At 43.0% G+C, this 22,579-nt stretch overlaps 1 protein-coding gene across 3 annotated transcripts; it reads right to left on the bottom strand.

Moving 5' to 3' along the window:
• Positions 1-7: 7 nt before the first annotated feature.
• Positions 8-21,162, bottom strand: LOC104362258 (AKT interacting protein). Of its 3 annotated transcripts, XM_042797391.1 has the most exons (12): positions 21,094-21,162; positions 16,646-16,761; positions 15,109-15,314; positions 13,035-13,099; positions 12,850-12,950; positions 11,443-11,531; positions 11,271-11,369; positions 10,952-11,059; positions 10,214-10,274; positions 5,797-7,418; positions 3,737-4,357; positions 8-421 (listed from the first exon to the last, which is right to left on the bottom strand). In XM_042797391.1, the coding sequence occupies exons 2-10, from the start codon at positions 16,685-16,687 to the stop codon at positions 7,308-7,310; spliced, it is 882 nt and encodes a 293-aa protein (XP_042653325.1). In that variant the 5' UTR covers positions 16,688-16,761; positions 21,094-21,162; the 3' UTR covers positions 8-421; positions 3,737-4,357; positions 5,797-7,307. The 3 variants fall into 3 exon arrangements, with proteins under 3 accessions (XP_042653325.1, XP_042653324.1, XP_042653326.1); XM_042797390.1 differs by having other exon boundaries at positions 3,737-7,418; XM_042797392.1 differs by having other exon boundaries at positions 3,737-7,415.
• Between the last annotated feature and the right edge of the window lie 1,417 nt (positions 21,163-22,579).

The raw sequence follows: 22,579 nt of genomic DNA, 5'->3' as shown, positions 1-22,579 counted from the left end.
TTTTTTAAATGGACTAAATCAGGCTGCCTGGGAGAAATCTCTCCCCTACTGGTAGGGTAAGAAAGGGGTGCAGATGTTAGACTTCTAGTAGTTGTTTTCATTGAAACTAGTTCCAAAATACCAGACTTATTAGGAAAGCATTAAACCTACTAACAACCTGTCCAGTACAGCAATTCTCCTTTCCAGTGATATAACTGGGACAGGGTGGTGTTCATGTAAGACGTAGCACACCCACATTCTAGCAAGTTTTTATAAGAAAGCAAAAGTTAAAACCTCTGTTTTCAGTCATCCTCACTTCTCTGAATAATGGGAAAATTTAGGACTTAATGAAAGATGCTTTTATTTTACTTCAACTGAATTTACAGTGGAATTCTTACCTGCATAACAAAAAGGCTGAAGTCCAGACAGTGTGTAGATGTTTCTGTAAAAATATTTATGAAATTGACAATTCTTGTTACTCTGTACCATTTATGTTACTTTGTATGAAAATATTGCAAGCATATTTTTCAATAAAGAATTTATAAACTCACAATTTTATGTTCTCATGTGAAAAAAGCATTGTATGTACAAAGCTGAAAGTAGCCTGTAGCTCTCAAACATGGTATTTGAAAATATCAAAATGCTCATGGAGCTGGGGGCCACAGGGCACCTGCTGTACTTGAGATTGCAAAAACTTCAGTCACACATTGCAATTAATGGTTTAAAAAAAATTAAATTGTAAACTAATTCACTCAGTCCCACTACAAGCCAGAGAGTTTACTCTTGCCCCAGTTTAGTCATCGTGTTTGTTCTAAACACGTTTCCCCCCGTGGCAGTGGTCAGCGCGGCTCCTTGCGTGCCCTCTAGCCCCCGCCCGCCCGTCTGACGGGAGCTGGGGCAGCTCCAGGAGCGCTTGGGTAAGGCATCAGGAAGGGTTTGGCCCCTGGCAGCCAGGTGCTGCATTTCTACAGCTCAGTACATGCTGGTTCGCCCCTGCGTTTGTCCTGACCCGCCCCCGCCCGCAGTTTCAGCAGCTGCTGTGGTCTCTTCCTTTCTGAAACCAAACTGCTGAGTGACATTCTGCCGTAAATCATGAGGTACAATTTGTAGCTTATGCTCTGAAACAGATGCTGAAAGAGCTACTTCCACAGAGGTGTTCCAAAGGGGGGGGGGGAAATCTAGTATGTGAACATGATTAAAAAAAAAAAAAAAAACACAAAAAACAAATAAACATCTGAACTAGCTTCAGATAATTTCTTTAAGATTTAGAATAGAATGGTTCAGCTGGAAGGGGCCTACAACCCTCACCCAGCCCAACTGCAAAGGTCCCAGTTTAAGATTGCTGTAGCATAAATTGTATTTCCCTTTCTGGAATGATTCTTTACAGAGCTCAGAATTGCAAAGATGATATTAAAAAATGCACCTTAGCAAAGCGTTGGCAGGGACTTACATTTAGCTTTCCATTAAACAATCTACCTGTACGAGGAAAGCTGGCAGCTAATTCCAGGAGAAAAGGATTTGTTTTTAGGGAGATTCTTTCCCTGCTCATTTGCTACTTTGCTCCTGAACAGCTTCTTTTAGTACAAAAATCCGATTACAGGACAGCTATAGTGTTTTCTCTCCTTTCTCAATCTAAATAAGAAGATGATTCAGATTATTCAATTCTAAGCCAAACAAAATTCTGCATTCTCTTAATAAAAAAAAAAAAAAGTATCTTTTCAGCAAATTTCTATTAGCATGGATTAATTTAGAGCAATCCAACCCACTCACCAGCCCTACAGGGGTCCATAACAGCTCAAAGATAAACAACAGGTACTCAAATAACCATCATTTTTATGACATCATTCTGTCATCCTTCCTTCTCACTGTTTTTACTAACTGGTGGTTTCTAAACCCCAGCAGCAGCTGCCAGATCTGGGAGCTGACATGAGGCAACACTTCCCAGGACTTGCCCCCTGTTTAACCCCCCAGCACCACCAGTGTAGGTGGGGGGTCGGTCCCCTGGTCGCCTTTCTGCATTGCGCCCAGTAGGAATGAAGTCCTGTGGCCACCCTGCTGCAGCTGAGATGAAAGGACATCCCAAGATTAGAAGGGATTAAACTTCTACGCAAGTCCTTCACCTAAGTGGCTTAGGAAATTTGCAAGTCAGTGATTTATTACAAAGGCTTCTGAATAATCATAACAATAAAGAGGAACTATCCCACTCCAGCAAACAGTGCAGGGCTGCCTCCTGCCCAGCGGGCTTCCTCACTCACTGCCAGGCCCATTTTCTGCTCCACACCAAGAGTCCTTCAACTAAAGTGCTAATGCTAAACCCAAAGCATTTACATTTCAATTTCAGCCTTCCCAAGAAAAGCATAAAAGAAAGAAACAGCAGCAACAGAATTCCTGTTCACAGTACTTGAGGAGCTACACTCCAGGCCAGCACACGAGCCCTCAAAAACTCTTCCCCTGTGGGTTGCTTGAAACAACCCCAGCACCCCTCCCCGGGCAATGCCAGCTCAGCTTGCAGGCCAGTTCCTCCACTCCTGTTTTCCGTCACAAACCCAGAACAGCTGACAGGCCCTTGCCAAGGCTGCAGCACTCCCAATTCCTCAGCACCTGCCAGACACCCAAAATCAACAGGCTAGCAGGGGCACCAATGCCCCAGGGAAGGGAAAGCTGACAGAGGTGAGAGAGACAGGTCCATCTCTCCTTGCCCTGTACAGGGTTACAAGGAAGCTGGCTGTTCCTCTCCAGTTTCTACAGGTCCAACAGCACGTTAAGGCTCACTTCACTACCTTGTACCCTGTTCTGGAGACTCCTCACACAAAAGGAATTCTGAAAGCAAGCTGCTCCATAGCAGAGGCATGCTTAACCTTTGCCAAACGTTTGGTTTCAGTCAACAACCAGTGGCACATGACATGAAGGATGGAGTAAAGTTGAACAAATGCATATTTAGGATTATTGGAAATCTGTTCCCAGAATGCAAATAACAAAGGCCAGAAACAGTACCAAGGATTTTTTAAGTAGCTATTCAGCTGCACGGAAAACAAGGAAAAAGTAAGAGTGATAACAGAAACTTTTTGCAGATATTAAGCTAGTTGCCAAGCAGCTGTCAGCCACCCCACACTCCCAGAAGCACCCCGATTTAAGCAGGAGACATCAGCTGTGGCTGCTGCAAACCTTCTGTGCCTTGTGCCACACACCAACCCCCTTTCCACAAGCACAGAAGCGCTGGGGAAGGTGCAAGCTGGATGTGAGCTGCTTTCTGCCCACGCCCTTCCTAACAACAAATTGCAAGGCAGGGCATGAAATAAGAGCCATTAAGTAAATACCTAAAAGCACTGGAGGGATCTAAACCAGAACAAGGGACCAGCTGAGCTGCTGCCCAAGCTGTGCCCACAAAGGCCGCTCCCCACACACGCTGCCTGCAGGGCTGCGACACTGCAAGCACGGAAAACAACAAAACGTGCCCAAAAACCTAAGCACACTCCTGAGAACAAAAGTGTCTTCAGACACTTCCAGTTTCCTCCTTCAACCTCTGTCTCTGTGCACAAGCACTCAAGGCCTTTGCTTCTACCCAGCATCTCACAAGGACTTGAGGCAGAAAACAGCTGAGGTCCCCCACTGCAGCCAGTCACAGCCCTGTCCCGCACCACCACCGAGCTTTTGTCCTGACACAAGAGGATGGAGGCCCAGCAACACACTGATTCCACCCCCCTCCCGCTCTCCCTCCCTCCCTCTCAAAGAGCAGATCAGCAGCAAGGCCACTCACCCCTTGTCACCAGAGCTGGACGTGGTCATCCATGTCTTCAGCAAAGATCCCAGGGAGCGGCGACCCCCTCGGTGCTGGGAGACGAAGCCGGGAGCTCCCTGCAGAGCCGCGCTCGGCCACGCCGGCCCGGGAGGTGCCACCAGCAACGCTGACCCTGCCACGGCTGCACCCAAGGGTGCGCAGCCCCCCCGCCCACAGGAGCTCGCCCTCACAGGTGGAGGGGGGCCAGACAGCTTCCGTGGCTGGCAACACAGGGTAAGAACGACATTTTGTTTTGAAAGACTGAAAAATGAAGTTTCAAAGCCCTGTTTTACACTGGCAGTAGTTTCCTAAAGATCACTGAACCAGGACAACTGGGGCAGAGAAGCCCTACGTGCCCAGTTACTCATTCCTTTGCCTGCACAGGCACACTCTCACACTCTCTAGCTTTTCAAGAAACAGCTGTGGCACTAAGCAACCGCTCCTGAAGGTCTCAGCTTCCTTTTGCTTTCCCACGGCAGGCAAGGAAGAGAGGGAAAGGCAGAAAGTCTTTCAGCACACGCCGGCACAGAACTGACAACAGGAACAGCAGAGAGAACCACTTGCCGCCTTCTACGGTCCACAGGCTTCTCCTTTTCTGTACTGATACACGTAAAGAATCATAAAGGGGTTACAGCCACCTGCCGCCTAAGTCCTGGTCTCACAAAATAGCTAACTTTAGCACGCAAGAATGAAAAAACACCTTTAAGTAAAGGGATAGAACATTCCTACTACAGGAAAGAGTACATAAACCAAGGTGCCAATTCAGAACTTTGCACTCTCCTCAAAGTTTTTGATCTGAAGACAGGACTTAACACTTATTTATGTAACATGTTTTTTCAAAAAAATACTTACAAGTAAGAGCAAAGTACCTGCAAGCCCTAAGCCTTCTCCCTAAGCCTTGCTTCCAAAGGAGTAGGAAAGGGAGAACAGAGAAACCACCACAAAAACCTCAAATCCACTTTTTGCATAGGTTTATTTTGAGGTATGGAGTTGAATGTTTTGCTCCAACAAGCCATCATTACCAGCAAGAAAACAACATTTAGATTGGTGTTATCTTGCTGGTGCTGATTCCTAGTGTTGCTGCAGAAACAGATATAGTACTTCTCCTAACAGTAGCCACTGTTTTGAGACCCAAACAGCAAACCATCCCACACCAAGTCTGTCGGCTTTACTTACTGATGTATCAAAGCACCAGACTGCTTGTGATGAGCTCCTCTAGGGATGACATGACAATACTAATGGAAGTGGAAATACAGAGAATTACTCTTGTCATGACTTTGCAGTTGTCTGAAAACACATCATCAGCAACCTTCAGAGAGCCACTAAAGACTGCTCTAGATTTCCCTATCCATTTTTCAATACATATCATCTCAGCCCCATAACAAAGTTAGATTGAGCTCTGAGCTAGAGAAGATATATTTGTGTCGAAGATAGTAGAAACTAAGTTTACTCTGACATAGTTGTCCTACAAAATCATAGCAAGTCACAGATATCTCAGTCAGCAATTGACTGAAGCTTGGCATAAGTGTCCTTCTGGAAGATCTGTACTCAATCACCACTTTCAGTACAGTTTACAATTAAAAAAAAAAAAAAAAAATGCATTCAAAGCCATTGAATACGTTTAAATCTGCTGTACTAATTCACATGACCAGAGCCTGTCAGAGACTTCAGCTTACATAGACCCACACCTCACAAATAGAGTTCACCAGAGCTTTCAGAGAGCTAAAGGCAATAGTTCAGCTCCAAGTACCTCATTCAGAAGCATCCACTTGGTAACTTATGCTTAGATTTCCTCTTACTTTAACCTCAAATTTGTCTAGGAAGGAGCCACTCTGAGTTACAGTTCTCTTATTACACCGAGTACAAATGGCTATACTAAGGCTTAGAAGGAACATCTTAGCATTTCGTCAATAGCCTAGGTCCTGTAACAAACACTCTGTAAGATGAGAGGAGTTAAAGAGGAAAGAGTATCCCCGAGAAATGCACCTTTGGATGTACTTCCTTCTTTGCCTTAAAGAGGACCCTTGCGCTCTGCATACCCTCTGCATTCTTCTGTCTAAGAGGAATTCCAGCAGCACCAGAGACACTCCAGGCAGCCCCAGGAAACTGCTGCATCTCAAAGGCAAGGCAGAAGCTTTAAAAGGTTTAAAGCAACATCATGCAGTAAGATTTCAGCATTACCTAAAACAGAGTAAGTACTTAATTTATACAATGTTAAGCGCTGCATAGAAACCACACAAGTCATCCTTATATCATTTGGTATATGATAGCATATTACTTGTGAAGTCTTTGTCTATTTCCTTAAGAACTAAGTTGTTCTCAAAGGCAACAGGGAACAGTAGTAATATGACAAGTGCATTTAGCTTGTCAGAAAAAAACCAAAAGACAAAAAAACCCCACAAAAACCAAAACATACACCACACCACTCCCCACCCTCCCCAAACACCACATCATGTTTCTGTATGGACTCACTACGGCTTGTTACTAGACAGCAGGGTTTGCATTAACGCCATCAGTACAAGTATGAGTAGTCAGAGAAAAAGCAGCCCGGCTGTAAAGGGTTAACATCACGGGTTTTCCCAGGACAATCCCGAAGGCTCTTGCACAAAGTAAAAGGCTCTGCCCTGAGCTCACACGGGCTTTGAAAGGCTTTCCTGTAGGTGGAAGAAAGCTGTGCTGAGCGCAGGCTGCCGCCCGGCCCCTCCAGGCCCTGCTACATCTCTGCCGCCTGGACAAACAGAGGGACAAAAGCTAGATCATGGTTTCTTTTTATTTTAAGATGTCACTATTACCACACATTAGTCAAGCTCTCCTAAATAATCCCCTAGACACCTAGGGAATCTAAAATCCCCTAAGATTTTATTAGCTCAAGAGACCACCATTAGAAGCTTTTAGTGTTTCTGTAACAAAAGCCTAACAAGCTTTCACCTTGTCAGACTAATGTGCGCTTCAGTGACGATATCCATTTACAAATCAATAATACATCATACATCATCCCCAGATTTATCTCTGCAAAGTGCTAAATGGAGTCAATGAACCGTCTATTTACAATTTCAAATCCTAATATATTTACAATAGAAATCAAAAGTATTTAAAACCATTAAATATAGTGTTTAACTCTGCTATATTAGTTTACATGAACACAGCTTACCTCTGGCATCATATTTCCAATGCTAATATTTCTGCCAGTAATTTAAGATTTTTTTAAAAAAATTGCTATTCCTGGAGGAAAAAAATAAAAGCTTAAAAACCAACCCAAAACCTCCAGGCATTCCAGAGCCCTGAGGAATTACCCACTCTAGACAGTCTTCAGGTAGAAGTACTGCAGTGTTCAAGAGAGACTTTCAAACTCCAGGCAAGCCTTTAAAACCTAATGCGTATGTAAAACATTAAGAGTCAGTAATCCATTGAACAGGTTTACTGGAGTCACTGCTACTGTTCAGTTTTCACTAATCCGTACTCAAGAAGGAAACTGCTGCTGTGCTGTTTCTCCCTCCATTACATTCCCTCCACCCATAGAAAGTGTTTTGTGCACCATCGTCCAGCCAAGTTAAGTAGGCATCGTCTTCTCTTCTTTGCTGAAAGGCTGAACTGAGCCAGGCTTCACCCACGACAGGCCAGAAACATGTGTGCTTTTGCAGTGCTGATCTTCTGGCTTCTTCTAGGTAGAAGAAAGTTAAAGTCAGAATTATTAGATCCCTCCCCATCCATTCTACCTTTGGCAAATGCAAGCATAAAAAAGGCTAGCATCACTTCCTCTCCTCGAAGAGGAACAGTAAAAGGGCTATTGGTTTAATTTCTGGGAATGTGTGTGGCATCTGTAGAACCACCTTGACATTACAGCAGAGTTTTAATAACCTAGTACAGGTGCTGCTGCCCTATCACACCGTAAAGATTAGAAGATACTCTCGGAATAGCACCTTTTGCCTGGTGCTGTTGGCCGGCGCCCGTGGCCCAGCACCACTGTGCTCCTATTTGCCCATCTCTCCGTTCTCCAGGGAGAAGCATCAATCCAACTCAAGACACTTCTGTCACTAACCTGACGTTACAACAGTAGCATACTGCCTCAGGATGCTGGGCATCCTGCAGAGGAGTACTCCACCCCACTGAAGGCTTCGGAACTCAAATTAACATGGCAAAGTAGCAACTGATACCTTTGCTAAACCCTGGAGTTTCTTAATGCTTTCCAAGGATGGTTCTTTCCCTCCCTTCCCTGAGCATTTATCATGGTTAAATGCTTGAACAGTAACCATTCCTACCCAACACAATGTAACAAACATTTAAGACTGACTATTCCAATTTAGAAAGAAAAAAAAAAAAAAAAAACAAAAACACACACAACAAAAAGCTTAAAGTTGAGGGAGAAAGGTGCAACTTCAAGCATCTGTAGATTTAAAGTAGTTTAAGAGCAGTAAATTAGACACCCACTCTAGCAGGTCAAAGAAACAGAATAGCTTGCAGGTTTTTTTGCATACCAGGAACTAGTCCTGCCTCCACACTGCTATAGGCTCATCAGATCATCTGCATGCCAACTACATCAAACCTGCAACACATCAAGTTCTAGAAAGTGATAATTATGTGAGTAGACTGTGTCATCCTACAGGAAGCCTTTTGCATGACAAAGTAAATTAAGCCAGCAAGCAAACTGAACCTGCAGTTCTGTCCCTCCCCACATTCTGTGTAAATGCTGACGCTGCGTGACATAATTGCCATAACACATCAGACAACAGCAAAATCAGTCAAGCTTGAGCCTGGCAGAGTAGCACCTGCCTCTCACAGGCTGCACAGAGGGCACCATCTAGCAAAAGCCACATGCTCGGCAGGGAACAGGGACAGCACAGCCCTTCCTGGGCTACAGTTCTAGAATGACCTCACTGCTTCCCAAGGCACAGGAATTACACAGGTAATAAGCAAGGATTCAGGCAGAGGCAGGATTAGGGAGCTTCCTTTCACAGGGAAGGAAGAAAACATTCTCAGCTACAGTGGCATTTTGGAACAAATCTAAGGCACAGAAGTTGGGCCGTTCCTGCTATCAACAAACTACTCCAGCGACTAAAGTACCACACGTAATAACTACTGAAGATGTTAGTTTTCACTTAAAAAGAAATTAACATACACACCCAGGAAAAAAAAAAAAGGCAAAAAGTCATTTGCTACCAGTCTCTGAGACAAAATCATACCTCTTCCATTTCAAGCACCTCAACCTGTTCTTTCTCTTTAGGTCTTTGATTTAAAGAGTAAGAAAGAAGAAAGGAGGGAAAAAAAATATAAAGGAGTCAAAAGTATTTCTTACGTTTTTATAAGAACATCAGGAAGTTGGAATCTGATCACAATATTTTCCTGTGTGTTCTAAGGCTGGAGAAAGGCCACCTCACCTCAAGCCCTGATGTGACCGGCAGTTGGAAACATCGCTACACCGAGCTTACAGGCAGCGTATTGTAACAAGACCAATGTAAAAATCTCACTCATGCCAGAAGACAGGCAAGAACATGAGTTAAAGCTTGCAGTGGGGAAGACTGAAGTCTGGACTGACAAACAAACTTTTTTTTTAATTAGAAAAAAAGCAGCAAACCACATCACAGCTCTGGTGCAAGAAGCCCAAGACAGTAACTGAAATATTCCAAGTGCATTTGCTTGCCAGTCCAGCAAAGATACCAGCCACCATCTCAGAATCCCTAAGCACTGCAATTGGATTGATCTCTCCTGCCACTCAGTGCAGACTCAGAATTGCTGAGTGCCAGCTCTTGTCAAGTGCAAAGAAATAACTGGAAAAAACCCACAACCAAACAAAACAAAAAACAACAACAAAAAAAACCCACCAAACAAACACCCCCTCGCCCCCCAAAACCAAAAGTGTTGCTCAGGTAAAAGCTACGTGAACCAACACACTCTTGCTATATCAGTAAGAGTGCTTTGTGACAGAACTCTAAGCACCGTTCAATTAGCTGATGCTGTCATCTTAGAAACCAGTCGCATTAAAGATGTGAGCAAGGTACTCTACTTCTGCTGCTTTGAAAAGTTTGGAATGAGAAGAAAGCCCAGAAGGTTTGATTCAGTAATGAAAGATCTCTCAACAGAAAAGAACAAAGAAGTTGGGGACTGTCAAGTTATACAGGGGTGGCAACAGCCATGACAAACGCAGCACAAGCTAATAAGCAGTCACTAAATCTCTTCTTTCCCCTCCCTTCCACCCCTAAACAAAAATTCTACCAAGTGTGCCAACAATTGTACTAACAAAGCTTTCTATCTGGCTAAATGATTAATTGCTTAACACACTGAAGTTAGAACAGTGACATAAGCACTTAGTTAGGAGGCAGAATCAGTTTCGGCACGCCTGCTGATCCAGAAGAGGGTAGAATAAGGTCTCTCTAGTACACGTTCATCACAGAGAGAACCTTTCTATCCTTATCAACCAATAAGCCCTTACTATAGTGAAAATCTGGAATTTGCACATACCTTCTGAGTCAACATCTTCTCTCTGGCTTCATCATGTATAGCTGGATTCCATGGAGAAAAACTACGGAGAAAGTATAGTTATCTCTAACTTTGCATTTTTGCAACCTACAGCATAGACAGAGCAGAAAGCAGCAATTTTCCTTGGTTTGGTTTGTTAAATCTCAAGTAAACTACAAGTCTGAGTTTTCAGTGTTAAAACATACAGTTAAGAACTAAATTCACATTGTCGTGGACCTTATCAACAATAAAAATTTAATTTTTGTTTTTGTTTGCAATGAGAACTGACAAATCAGATGCTACATAAAATACTACTCTCATTATGGAGCTGACTGCTCTATCCCCCATGCAGTCATGCTTAGAGGTATTTTAAAATTATGACCAAAGCTACAGCCATGCAAACCGAGTCCAGGAAAGCCTGAAAGCAATATTTACTCCATGGGTAGTTCTACTTGAGGGAGATGAGGTATTTTAGAGCTTTGTTTATAAATTCTGGGATTTTGTTTATTTCTTTTAAGAAGTCTTTGTTGCTTAGTGAAAAAAATAGTAAACACAAGTGTCTGATTATATTTAAGTTTCACTCAACACTAATCAGAAGTAAATGAGGGTAGGAATATCCAAAGTATTGCTATAAATCTAAGAAAAAACAGGTCAGACAACTAGGCAGAGAAAGGTTTCACATCAACATCTACACCAAAACCTGTTCTCGAAGCATATGGTGAATTTGCTCATGGTACTTACATGATTGCATAGGGATCCTCTATTTTGGGCTGATCAAATAAATGACTGCTGCATAGTTTGACACTGTCCACCACCTTACTTTTGAACAGCTGAATATCTTTTTCATATCTATGGGAGAGAAGTAATGTTAAGTAATTGCGAGGCAGCACAGGTTTGCTCTAGAAGCACAGACTTGGCAAAGCCTCAACATTAGTTCCAAGTGCAACCAACTCTGCAGGTAGAGACCATGAACTGACACAATTTCACAAACATCTTGTTTCTGCAAGTCTATGCAAAAATCTCTTAAGAGACTATGCCTACACACATGGAAGATACTTACAGCACTGCAGCCTCAGGGTTCAGAGGACTAGTTGTATCAATCTTGTAGAAGACTCTGCGAGCATACATTAATACTTGCCATATGTGATTATGATTTCGCCTAAAAAGAACAAAACCCAATGAAGAAAGGAACAAACTTCTTTCAAATTATACATCAATATGTTACCACTAACCTCCATTTTGCAAATGCTCTTTTCACATCCAGTTCACCGGATAAAGGATCTACTAGCGGATGGAAGACAGGCAGATCAAAAACCAAGCGCTGCATTAGAAAAAAGAAATTCATTATGCCAACTTCGATCCTAATGTTAAAACCACTGGGTCAAGGTCAGCCAGCTGTTGCCTCTAAACACTAATTAAATGTTACTGTATTAAAAGCAAGCAACCTGAAGTGATTTATACCAATTGTAAAACTGTAACCCAACACACCCGCGTTACATGCAGGGTCTTGTCCTCTCTCACATACTTATCACCAAATCAGAAAACTAATCCAGCTAACTGCACAGCCACTAGTGCCAACACAGGTAATAATATCAGGTAAGATCAGATTAAAAGTGTTTTTCGGGTTTAGCTATTTGTGACTGAAAGCTTTTTACACACTTGAGCTACAATCAACACCTCTTTCATCCTACACACTTTTAAGTAAACTGTGCAGTGACACCACGGTGTCTTCAGTTCCGTACAGCTAGCTTCTCCCAGTGTTTGTACATTCTTGCAAAAGAAAACTTAGTTTCAACAAGAAGATTTTAAAGCCCTATGCTACCAAAAGAATGACAGCGGTGTCAGAGACACTAAATCCAATCTTTGGAAGAAACTGTTGCTTACTAGTTCTGTCCTTTTAAAAATGATAGCTTTACACACAACTTGACACCAAGCAGACAACTTCCTGCCAGAGCAATTTGTTCTCAGCTACTGCAGTTACATACACCTGTCTCCCAATCATCCTCCTAAAGAAATTTAGCCAAGAGGGCCGGCTGCTCTGCCCTGGAGAGTCAGATTGCCACAAGATTTATTTTTTTATTTGGCATAACAACTCGGATACTTTTTCTTAAAGAGAAAAAAAGGAATAGATGGAAGGTAACACCACACTGTCTATCTCCTTCTCCCTGTGTTTCACCAACATTCTCCTCAAGTTCTTTTAGTTCTTTGTTTCAGTGTAATTTAGGAGAGAGACAGGCAAGAAATCCTGTGCTACTACAGCGACACAGCACAGGTGCCTGGATTTTATGTTCCATTATATCACTACTCAGAATTTAAATACTTGTTCAAGGGTTTCAGTGTTAACTTTCTTGCAGAGGAAGTTGCAGATAAAGAGCTGAGGTAAAGAGCTTGTTGATTACTTAACACTTTAATGCATCTAAGCTCAGGACTTCCACTCTACACCAGCCTCAGTAATCAGAGCAACAGGATTCCTCCATAGATGTTAGGAAATATGTACAAGACATCACAAATGAGCCCAGCCAGCTGAACAAAACCAGTTCAAGGAAGTGAAAAAAATAATTGGTATACTACCTTTAACAAAAAGTCATACTTAAAACACCAGAAAACAAGAAAAACCCAAGACACACACAACCACTTACCGGGCAGTCTCCATCTGGGTAATTATCAGGAATATAGACAGTAAATTTAAACACACCATCCTGGTAGAGCCCATGTCTTATGAATATTACACCAAACCACACTGCAAGTGAGAAAGTTTGCTTGAGTGAAAGAACTTAAGAATACTTATATAAAAAAAAATTTTAAAAGTGAAGTTTAAACTTACTTAATGCTGATCGGTAAGATGGCTGCACATAGACACCTGGCAATTTCTGCTTTACAACCAAGGTACTGCAATTAAAATCAGCATTTAGAATAGCTCCACAACTACCCTAAAACTACAGCAAGCTGACAACAGTAAACCCAGAATGTACTATCAAGATCTTAACAGAGCACTTCGGCAAACTTGCACTCAATTCCCAAGTAGCAAATTGCTCACAGGAGGTGGCAGAAAACTAGTGAAACCATATTCTTTCACTCTTGCTTTTCCTACTCCTCCACCTAAAAAGTTATTAATAGAAAACATTACCTCTCGATAAAACTTAAGTAGAAATAAATTCTTCCCCCCGTAGCTGCATTTAATGCAAGCCAATACAAATCCCACTTTTCTCTTGAATCTCCAGTTTCAAAGTAACGAAGAAAAAATAAGAGATGCAATTAAGTAATTCTGAATGCAGATTTGCAGTCAACTGTAGTTAATTCTGAAAATTGACCAAACTTTAACTTCAATTTTTAAACAAGTAGTTTTTCAGTTTCAGACGATACTATGCTGCAGAGGTCAGATGGAAATTACACTGGCAACTGACAAAAAGTAACAGAGAATTAAAAGGTCCATCAAGAAGCAGGGTATATCAGAGATCAGGATCGAGTGATTCCAGGTATCTCATTAACAGGAGGGAACAAGTCATTTTCCCAAACTTGCACTTATTTGCTATTTCACTTCTTGGGCTGATAACCCAGTCACAAACTTCAGTCATCAAAGACCAGTGCATTATGAAAAGAGTTTCTATCTCTCCCCTTGCCTTTTAGGAAAGTCTTTTTGATAATCAACGGTACTACCAGGGCAAAATGTGCTATTTTTACTATTTTCCAAATCAATGAGTACATGAAGTTGCTAGTAAATTTAACCAGCTGTAGTTGTATGGTATGCATTATACTAACACTATAAAGAATAAACCAAATTATTCACTGCATAGGTTTTCCAGTTACTTGGCACATAGATCCATTAAATTGAATTCTGCATGCTTAAACAAATAAACAGCAATCTTAAAGGAAAATATTAATACAATTCTCTGCTTACAATTTCCATAATACTCATTATTATTTCCCCAATAATGAATTTGTTAAACTAGAGGCGTTTACATTATGATACCATAATATTTTTGCATGTTGCAGGAGAAAAACATCTTTCTTGAATTAAGAAGCCAGGGTCAGTTCCCTGAAAAAAAATAACCACCTAATGTTTTGAGAGTTCTCACTTTCAATGTAATAGTTAAATGTAAGAACTGAGACTTAGTGTTGCATAACGACTCCAGGGATTTCATTCCAAAATGCGCTACATACTTGAAAATCCAATATGTCTATTACGGAGGAAGTCCCTTCAGCTTTGTAGCACAAGGCAGTTTATGTAACTTCATATAACTAAGAAGTTTTGCAGACAAATAGGAGATTTGTATGCTCCCACAGCAGCCTACAAATCACTAGATTGGATCAAATGCAACTGATCCAAAGAAAGCTATCTAAAGTGCACTAACTCCTCCCTCATAAGTTTCATGTTAAATATCACTGATAGACAGGAGAGAATATAGTCTTCCTCATACCCACTCAGTAAGCTGTATCAGGTGGCTTCCAAGTGTTTCATGTAACAACTGAAGGAAGCTCCCACATCCTAACACCATTAGACGGTACCATACATTCATAACCATCTCCCCAGTAGACATCTGCTTGCTTCTATTTTAATGCTTGTTTCAAAAATTCGGTATTCTGACCAAAAATCTATTAGGATAACTGGTCAGGATGCCAAAACCCAAAATGTGTTTACTTCAAGATCGAGAAACGTAATAGTTTAGAGAATCACATCTAAACACACCCCTTAAAGTCTCATCTCCTTTTCCTCTCCCCTTCTACCTCAAGAGAGTAAGACTGCTTCTCCAGAAAAATAATTTTGTGGAACTTCAGTTTTACTGCCTTCTTCAAGGATTATGGCAGAGACACCATGCAAGAACTACACCCCTACATGTTCTTCTCCCACTGAAGCATAAGCCCAGTGACCTAAAAAAGACAAAAAAGTGAAAACCTACAATTCTGCAAGGAGGGAATACTCCAAATAAAAAGGCCCGTAAGAAGCATGTGTTCCATTTGTCGACTGGGATGATGTAGCAGGTGAAGCAGGCTTGGTTATTGGCACAGCATTCTTTGGAATAGAAGGCAACTGTTTCTTTGTAGATGCTCGTAGAGGACTAGTTCGCAGCTCTCCACTCAAAGTTTTCTCTTCAGCATCAGGTCTCTGTTAGATTAAAAGAGAAACACAAGATTACAGGCCGTATTTAATAAACATTTAACACAGACTTCATAAACATTTTAACACAGGCTTAAACCCAATCTTGCTAATTACAAGTTTGGCCAACGAAGCGTGTCTTGGATGTTGGTGTTCCATTGCTTGGGAGTGGTGCGTCTGGGATTTGCTTTTAAATAGACTTTTATTCAATCAAACCTAGCCTACAAGCACAGAAGTAATCAATGCTGGATGGGAAATCTGCAGATTAGGACAAATGCTTAAGGAGGCTTATATTTAGTTAGGAACTGGAACCAGATAGTATATACCATCAAGCTTAGAAGTCAATCTATTTCTAGTACACAGTGTGTCAAGATAAATTATTTCTACTGACAAGCCCTCTCGCATTCTAGACTTCAAAGTATCTTTAAAAGTAGCGTAGTAAATCTGAGATGAAATCAAAACTTTCTACAGAAAACATCAGGTATTTCCCTTTCTGCCTGTGCTTAAGACACCAACAGCTCACTTGGAACTGATCATATAGCCCATTCCCACACTGAGATAATCACCATTTGACACTGATAGCAAGTTTAAATAGTTTTGCTATAGCAATCTTTTAATGCCTATGCTGTCTTTGATCAAAGAAAAGAACAACCAAACAGAAAACCCCTTTCTACTTAACTGGTCACTGCTACACTGCTAGCAAACACCATACTATGTACAGACCTCAAAATCATTCTATAGATTGCCAAGGCAAAGCTGGAGGCTATAGACTTGTGATTAGGCTAGCTGTGGTGACTAAAGGCACCATTTAAGCTATAGTGTTTTGAAGCACTTGAGACTTGGACTAGTAACAATACCAATGTCACAAGCATCATCAAAGTTACATAATTTGCCCTAGCACAGAACACCCAAGAAGTGATTAACCCTAGAACTATCATGCTGTTATCACTGCTACAGTCTAAAGTAGCAATAGCACCACAGAGGCACAGTTTTGTCAGTGCTCACTGCATGTGCAATGCCTGGCTAAGCTCTATGTATGAAAGTAAACAAATGTCCTAAGAAACAAGTGTTTCAACCATTTGAACAAGCTTGTTTCATCTTTCCTACTCGAAGATGCTCTGGGTAAGAAAAGTCAACAAATTCTGGAGTAGACTCCATCCACAGGCACATTCCCGTTAACGCAGCTCAAAGCTAGCTTACATTTTTATTGCAGATGATCACAATCCTCAGGATAAAACACACATTTCAACTGTGTTTGTAGATAGTTTGATGGTCTTCTCCAGAACTGCTACCACCCCTCAATGCACATTAACACCTTAGAGCATCCATTCATCAAATACCTTGCGCACAGAACTTGTAGACATGCTCCAGAAAGGGTTCATAACGTGTATTCCAAATAAACGACTGCAACTTTTCAGTGTCTTCAGAGTATCCTCAGGTCCCTCTGGTTTATATCCTAAAAACACACAGAATGAGTATGCATTCTAACAGACAAACAGGATTCAATATGCAAACAGAATTCGGATCTACTTCTGCAGCTAGCTTTATATTTCTGTAACTTTAGAAGAAAACTTCTTGTAGTTAAAATTGAAAATAGTTAAAATTGCCAAAGCTCTATTACATATTAGACTCCAGGACAATAATACAGTTGTCTATGAAATCATTTTTGCACTTGTATCCTTGCCTTCTTTCTGCTAGAAAGACACTCTAGATTCTGCAATCCATGTTGTGTTGTGCCAACTGGAAAAAAAAGACCATCTGTTGGCTCTGCACAGTCAAGAAAGACAGATCCTCTACACATGCAAATATTAAGAAGTTTTCACTTCACCATTTCAGCCCAGCACCAGACAGTACTACAGTGGTTACTCTTGCAGCATGGTTAAGTGCTGTCCCTCGCATGCACTGCTGACTTTGCACATTTCTGAAGCACTCCAGTTTGAAAAAAATCTCTGTCATTCTCAGTGAAAGAGATGGTCCTCCTGTTGAGTCTGCATCATGTATGTGTCATTTGGTTTTCAACTGCACTGGAACACCACCAGGAATAGACAAAGCCACAAAACACAGAAGTTCTCTAGCTTATTTAGTGGTTGCACTATGAGCACCAAAGCTTAATGCTCATTATATCAGTGGCTCAGTAACATGGACTTCAGCAGTGTTTGGAATTTCAGTGTGTCATCCATCTACTGTATATTCTCTTGTTCCCCTCTTCCCCCCCCCCCCCCCTTTTTTTTTTCATTTTTAAAGTCTTGCTATTATTTGTGCAAGAACTCTCATCTACTTCCTCCTCTTTTTTTTTTTTTTTCCCTGCAGTTCTCATTTTCCTTCCTTTTCCATCCCATCTCCCTCTACATTAACTAAGGTTTGGAGGCAATGTACTCGATTTCTTTACTAGGAAGTTGTACAAGATTGACCAAGGCAATTCATAGGATTTAAGAGAAATAGAGAGAATGGTACAGGCTTCTGTTGTGATCAGCACCAAGTTTTTCTACCATAAGCAAGAGACCACCTGTTCAACCATTGTTTTGAGTAGTTTAGCAAGAAAATGGTAACATTAAGATCAAAAAATCTTCCTAAAAGGAAAATAAGTGCCAATCTTGTTAAAAGAAAAAAATAAGCCAGACAATTTATCCAAAGAAAGTCTAGCAATGGTAAGTTTTTAAAAGCAACACTGATACCAAATCATGGGTATTCTTCTAGACTATATAGCAGCCAAGTATTCAAAAGATGCAAGCAACATTCAGAAAAGTGATGAAAGTTAATTAATTTCTCCACCCCAAAAATCATCTCAAACCTTCACATTCCAGTACACGTGATTCCTCCAGGTATTTCCCCTCTTCAGCAGCCAGAAAGTCCCTCATTATTCTGAGCCACTGAAAACAGAAAGTCGAAGCACAGCTACTGTGCTGGGGCATGCCCTGTGATAACAGGGAGGAGATTTTCACCTTTCCCCATCTCCTGTCTGGAAAGCAGAGCCACACCAGAGGGCTACACCATGGGCTGTTTCTCTTCCAAGAAACCCAGCCAGACTAAGTAAAACAGCAAGGCACATTTTGTTTGTACCTTGTACCTAGGAAGGTACAAGATATTTCCTCAGGAAACTTCAGTGTAATCAGAGGGTGGAAGAACTGACACATAAAAAGAGCACCTGAGTGCTACAGCTGTGACGAGGGAAAAGTGTTGGCAGCTGTGGTACAGGCTGGAAGACAATTAGCTCAAATCTGGAATGATTACAGGGTTTGGGCCTTTCTTTCTTTGCTTGTTTTGGGCTGTTTTTTTTTTTTTAAGACTAGGTAATATAAATTGCATTATTCTAGAGAGTTGAGGAGGACAAACAATGATGTACGCACATAAAAAACAGCCTAACCTACTACCAGTGAAACAGGGAGCTGATCTAGAAGCTTGGTAACTGGTGCTAGACAGACTTCAGTCACTGACTCCACCTTTCCGAAAGCACCTGTGCGTCTCGGTACACCTCCAGCTTTGATGAAAAGCTTTTCATTATAGAGATGCCTATTTACAGGCTACTAAGAGCTTTTTATAACTCCAAATAAAACATTATTTTAGCTCTAGTTAAACTACAGAATAATTTCCAGAGAGTCTCCTGCACAGAGATCTTTTATCCAGTTGCTTGCCAATAATAAATCATGCATGGTGCTGTCTTAAACTTACTGTTAAATTGTCTCCAGTCTCATTCACCTGTTAAAATACTATTTCTGATAGAGAACTAATTACTTCAGAGTACCCGTTTCCCAGAGAAGGATCATTTAAAAAGCTCTTTCAAGGCATTCAAGTTTGTTTATTTCTAATCACACCCGCTCCTTCTAGCTATGCTACACATAAGTGGACAACATTATCAGTACAGGAAACATCTGCAACAGCTTATGCTCTCTAGTGACTTCACCTCACAATTTATAACCCCACAGTAATCGCAATAATTAAAAAAAATCAAGCAACAGCACATTTAAGTTAGACTATTTCCTACTTGTTACTAAGGCAAAGGCCTGCAGCAGACAAGAAGAGCCAAGTCACGATATCATTAAGTGGAATTTCTAGGCAGTTTAGTCACCCTATCTTACACAGGGCTCCAGTGTCTACTACAAGGTACCTGCCATGACAGCATCTGACAGTGCTGTAACTACTGAAGCCATCAGCTTCCCAAAAAACCCAACAGACTCTCCTCATTTTATGAACGGGGAGTAAATATATTCCAAATCATCACCCTGTTTCTTTCTGCACTGTCATCATTCACAGTGCCTCATCTAAGAAAAGACTTAATAGTGTGCTGCTCAGTAGTACATTCTATTATTTTCTACTACTTCAAAAATTAAAAGCAACAGCAACCCTCCTAAGCAGTCCTCCTCCCATGGGCTTTTTATAGGTATCTTTTTCTTTAGTACAACAGCAATTAAAAAAAGACATAACACAGACTTGGGAAGAAGCATTCTTTCAAATGTTGGTTCTTAGAAAGGCCTCCTAACTCCCCTGCAGCACTAAGGCCCTGTCACACCTGGGCCGAGAAAGGCCCCTCCTGCCGAGCACAACCCGACCCTGCTGATCACCAGCACTGGGGTACACATGACACCAGAGCAGACAGAGCAAGGGTCAACTCATGTAGTACTTAACCATTACCCTAAAATATTTCAAAAAACAAAGTTATCGCTAATGAAAACCAAAGTTTTAAGTGCTTTGCTTTTCACCTCTTCCTTCTCTATGCTAGGTACTGTCATTAAAAACTACTTCTATCAGTTATACCTACTGTCAAATGACGTGTCATATTCTTCCCCTATCATCAGCTGTGTTATTAGATTAAATATGACACTAAGCCAATTTAACAAAAACGTCATCTGCCTGGAACAGAGCAGTTCTTTAAATACCTTCTGGAAAAAAAGATTCCTCAAGAAGTACAAAAATGAATGTATAGACAAACATATAATATAAATTTTTGCATATATGCTTTTATGCATTTTATTTCCTACCCAAAAGGGGGCAGAACCACTCTTACAGTCGAGAATAAACAGAGTGGATTAGGCAGATAACTAGAGAACAATACATGTTGATCACAACACTATTACATGCTTGTTCAGCAGCTGTAACTGTCAGTTTACACCACAACTTATTTCTCCTCAGCGCACCTACTCCTGATCCTCTTAGGACCCAAGGACCTCCCTGGCCCACACCTCAACCTACTGGACAGCCCAGGAGCCGCTGCCGGGTGCCGGCAGTGAACAAGAACGCTGACCGGTCAAGCCTGTTTGCCAGCCCCTCCTCCACAGGTGGATCACACCTTCATACCGACACCTGCTGCTACGACTTCAGTACTCTAGCACACTCCTCAAGAAAATCATGATCTATGCCAGCGGCACCAGCTCTTATACAACACCTAACAGTTGAACAGACGAGGAGATGCCCTGCCAAGTTTCACGGGACAGCTGGGTTTCCCGAGGGGACTATCAACTGGAAAATTGCTGGGTCACAGGGGGAAAAAATAAAAACCCACAGTTCTGCCAAGTCCCGCGAGCTGAGCGGGGCGAAGCCTCTGCTGTCCGCCCCGGCGGCATTTCGCGGCGAGGCCGCGGAGGGAGCCCCGGCGCCCGCGCCCGCCGCGCCGTGCCGCCAGGGCGGGCGGCGCCAGGCCGTTCCCCCCGCGAGAAACGGGGCGGGCGGCCGCTCCGCACGGGGCGGGCGGGCCGGGCCGGCCCCTCCCGGCGAGCGGTGAGGCCCCCGCGGGGCGCGACCAGGGCTGCCCACCGCGCCGGCAGGGACCGCACTCACTCACTCACGCACTCACCGCCGCCGAGGCTCCCGCCGCTCCGCTACAGGCGCGGCCCAGGCCCCGCCAGCCGCCGCCGCCGCCCGCCCCTACGCCCGCCGCTGCCCCATTTACAGCCCGCCTCTCACAGCGCACATCCGGACCCAGCCTTCCTCTCGACCAATCGCCGCCCGGCTCTTCCGGGTAGGCTTCGCGGGGCGGGGCAGCAGGGACTGAGCCAGCCAATCGCAGCCCCCGCCTTGGCCGTGGGTCGGTGAGGCCACCTCCTCTCCTGTCACGGTGCGGGGCGGGCGGGCGCGGAGGTTCCGCCCTGGGGACGGGGATTGGCCCGAGTGACTGTCCGTCGCGGATAGGGCGGGCCAATTGGGGCGGTGGTGACGCACCTGTCACACTCCGAGCAGGAAGAAAAGCCTTGGGGCTGGACCTTAGAAAAACGAGCCGCTCCCATTGGCCGGCCGTGGGAGCGGGGAGACGCGCCATTGGATCGAGGCGCGTGTGGGGGGCGTGGCCTGAGGGCGGGGCTGCCGCCGAGCCGCGGCCGCCGGTCCGTCAGTGTCCGCCTGTCCGCGCGTGGGGTGCCCCCACGGGGCCCGGACGGCCCGTGGCGGAAGGCGGGGAGCAGCGTGCGGGGGGGAGCCGGGGGGCTCCCCACACCCCCGGGGCTGTGAACCTGCCGCGGGCGGCGGGCGCGGGCGCAGCGGTCGGGGGCTCGGGCCGCTCGCTTCAGCCGGCTGCGGGACCCCGACGATCCACACAACACAGCTGAGGTGGATTTTTGCCTTATCTGAGCCAGAAACACCGACCGGCTTCCGCCATTATCACGGAGCACGTAGGCATACATACACGCACACTGAGTGTTAATGTGTGCTTACCTATACATATATAGGCATACAAAATTTAGCTCTAAAAAGCTGCTGAAGAGAAGTAGCAAAATAAGAACAAATCTGAAGTTAGTTTGTATTTGTCGTTGGTCTTTTTTCTGAGCCCAGTAGAACAATTACAAAAGTGCTACACCAAAACTGAAGTAATTTGTCAAGATTTGGAAGATGACAACAAAATCCATGCTATCTCAAGTATAAAAATTACAGGTAAAATTAAAAATCGATGAATACAGGGTGGATTTTCTTTGTTCCTAAGCTATGAACAAAAATACCACGCTAAGGTTATCACTTTGTCTCAGTTATTGTAACCTTCTCCTATCTTCCTGTCCTCAAAATGCCCCTTTAAAATCTTCAGTCAGTTAGGAACGTTACTATACTGGCCAAACCACCGTCTCTGTTTCTAAAACCCTTTTGCAATTTCCTTTCCTTCAGTGTTTCAAACACAAGCTCTTTGTCCACACCTCTGAAGTGCTGTACAACTTCCAGTTAGGTTCCTATCCTAAATTATCTACCTCCCACTGCTACATGCTACAGTACCCTGTTACCTCCTTTTCTTTCTTAATCTCTTTGCTGCCATATATATTTGTTTCTTTTTTCTGCTCCAAATCTTTTATCACCATCTC

The sequence above is a fragment of the Tyto alba genome, unplaced genomic scaffold, assembly GCF_018691265.1.
Source record: "Tyto alba isolate M040663 unplaced genomic scaffold, T.alba_DEE_v4.0 Super-Scaffold_26, whole genome shotgun sequence".
In the NCBI taxonomy this organism is placed as follows: Eukaryota; Metazoa; Chordata; class Aves; order Strigiformes; family Tytonidae; genus Tyto; species Tyto alba.
This window is presented reverse-complemented; position numbering and strand designations above follow the sequence as displayed.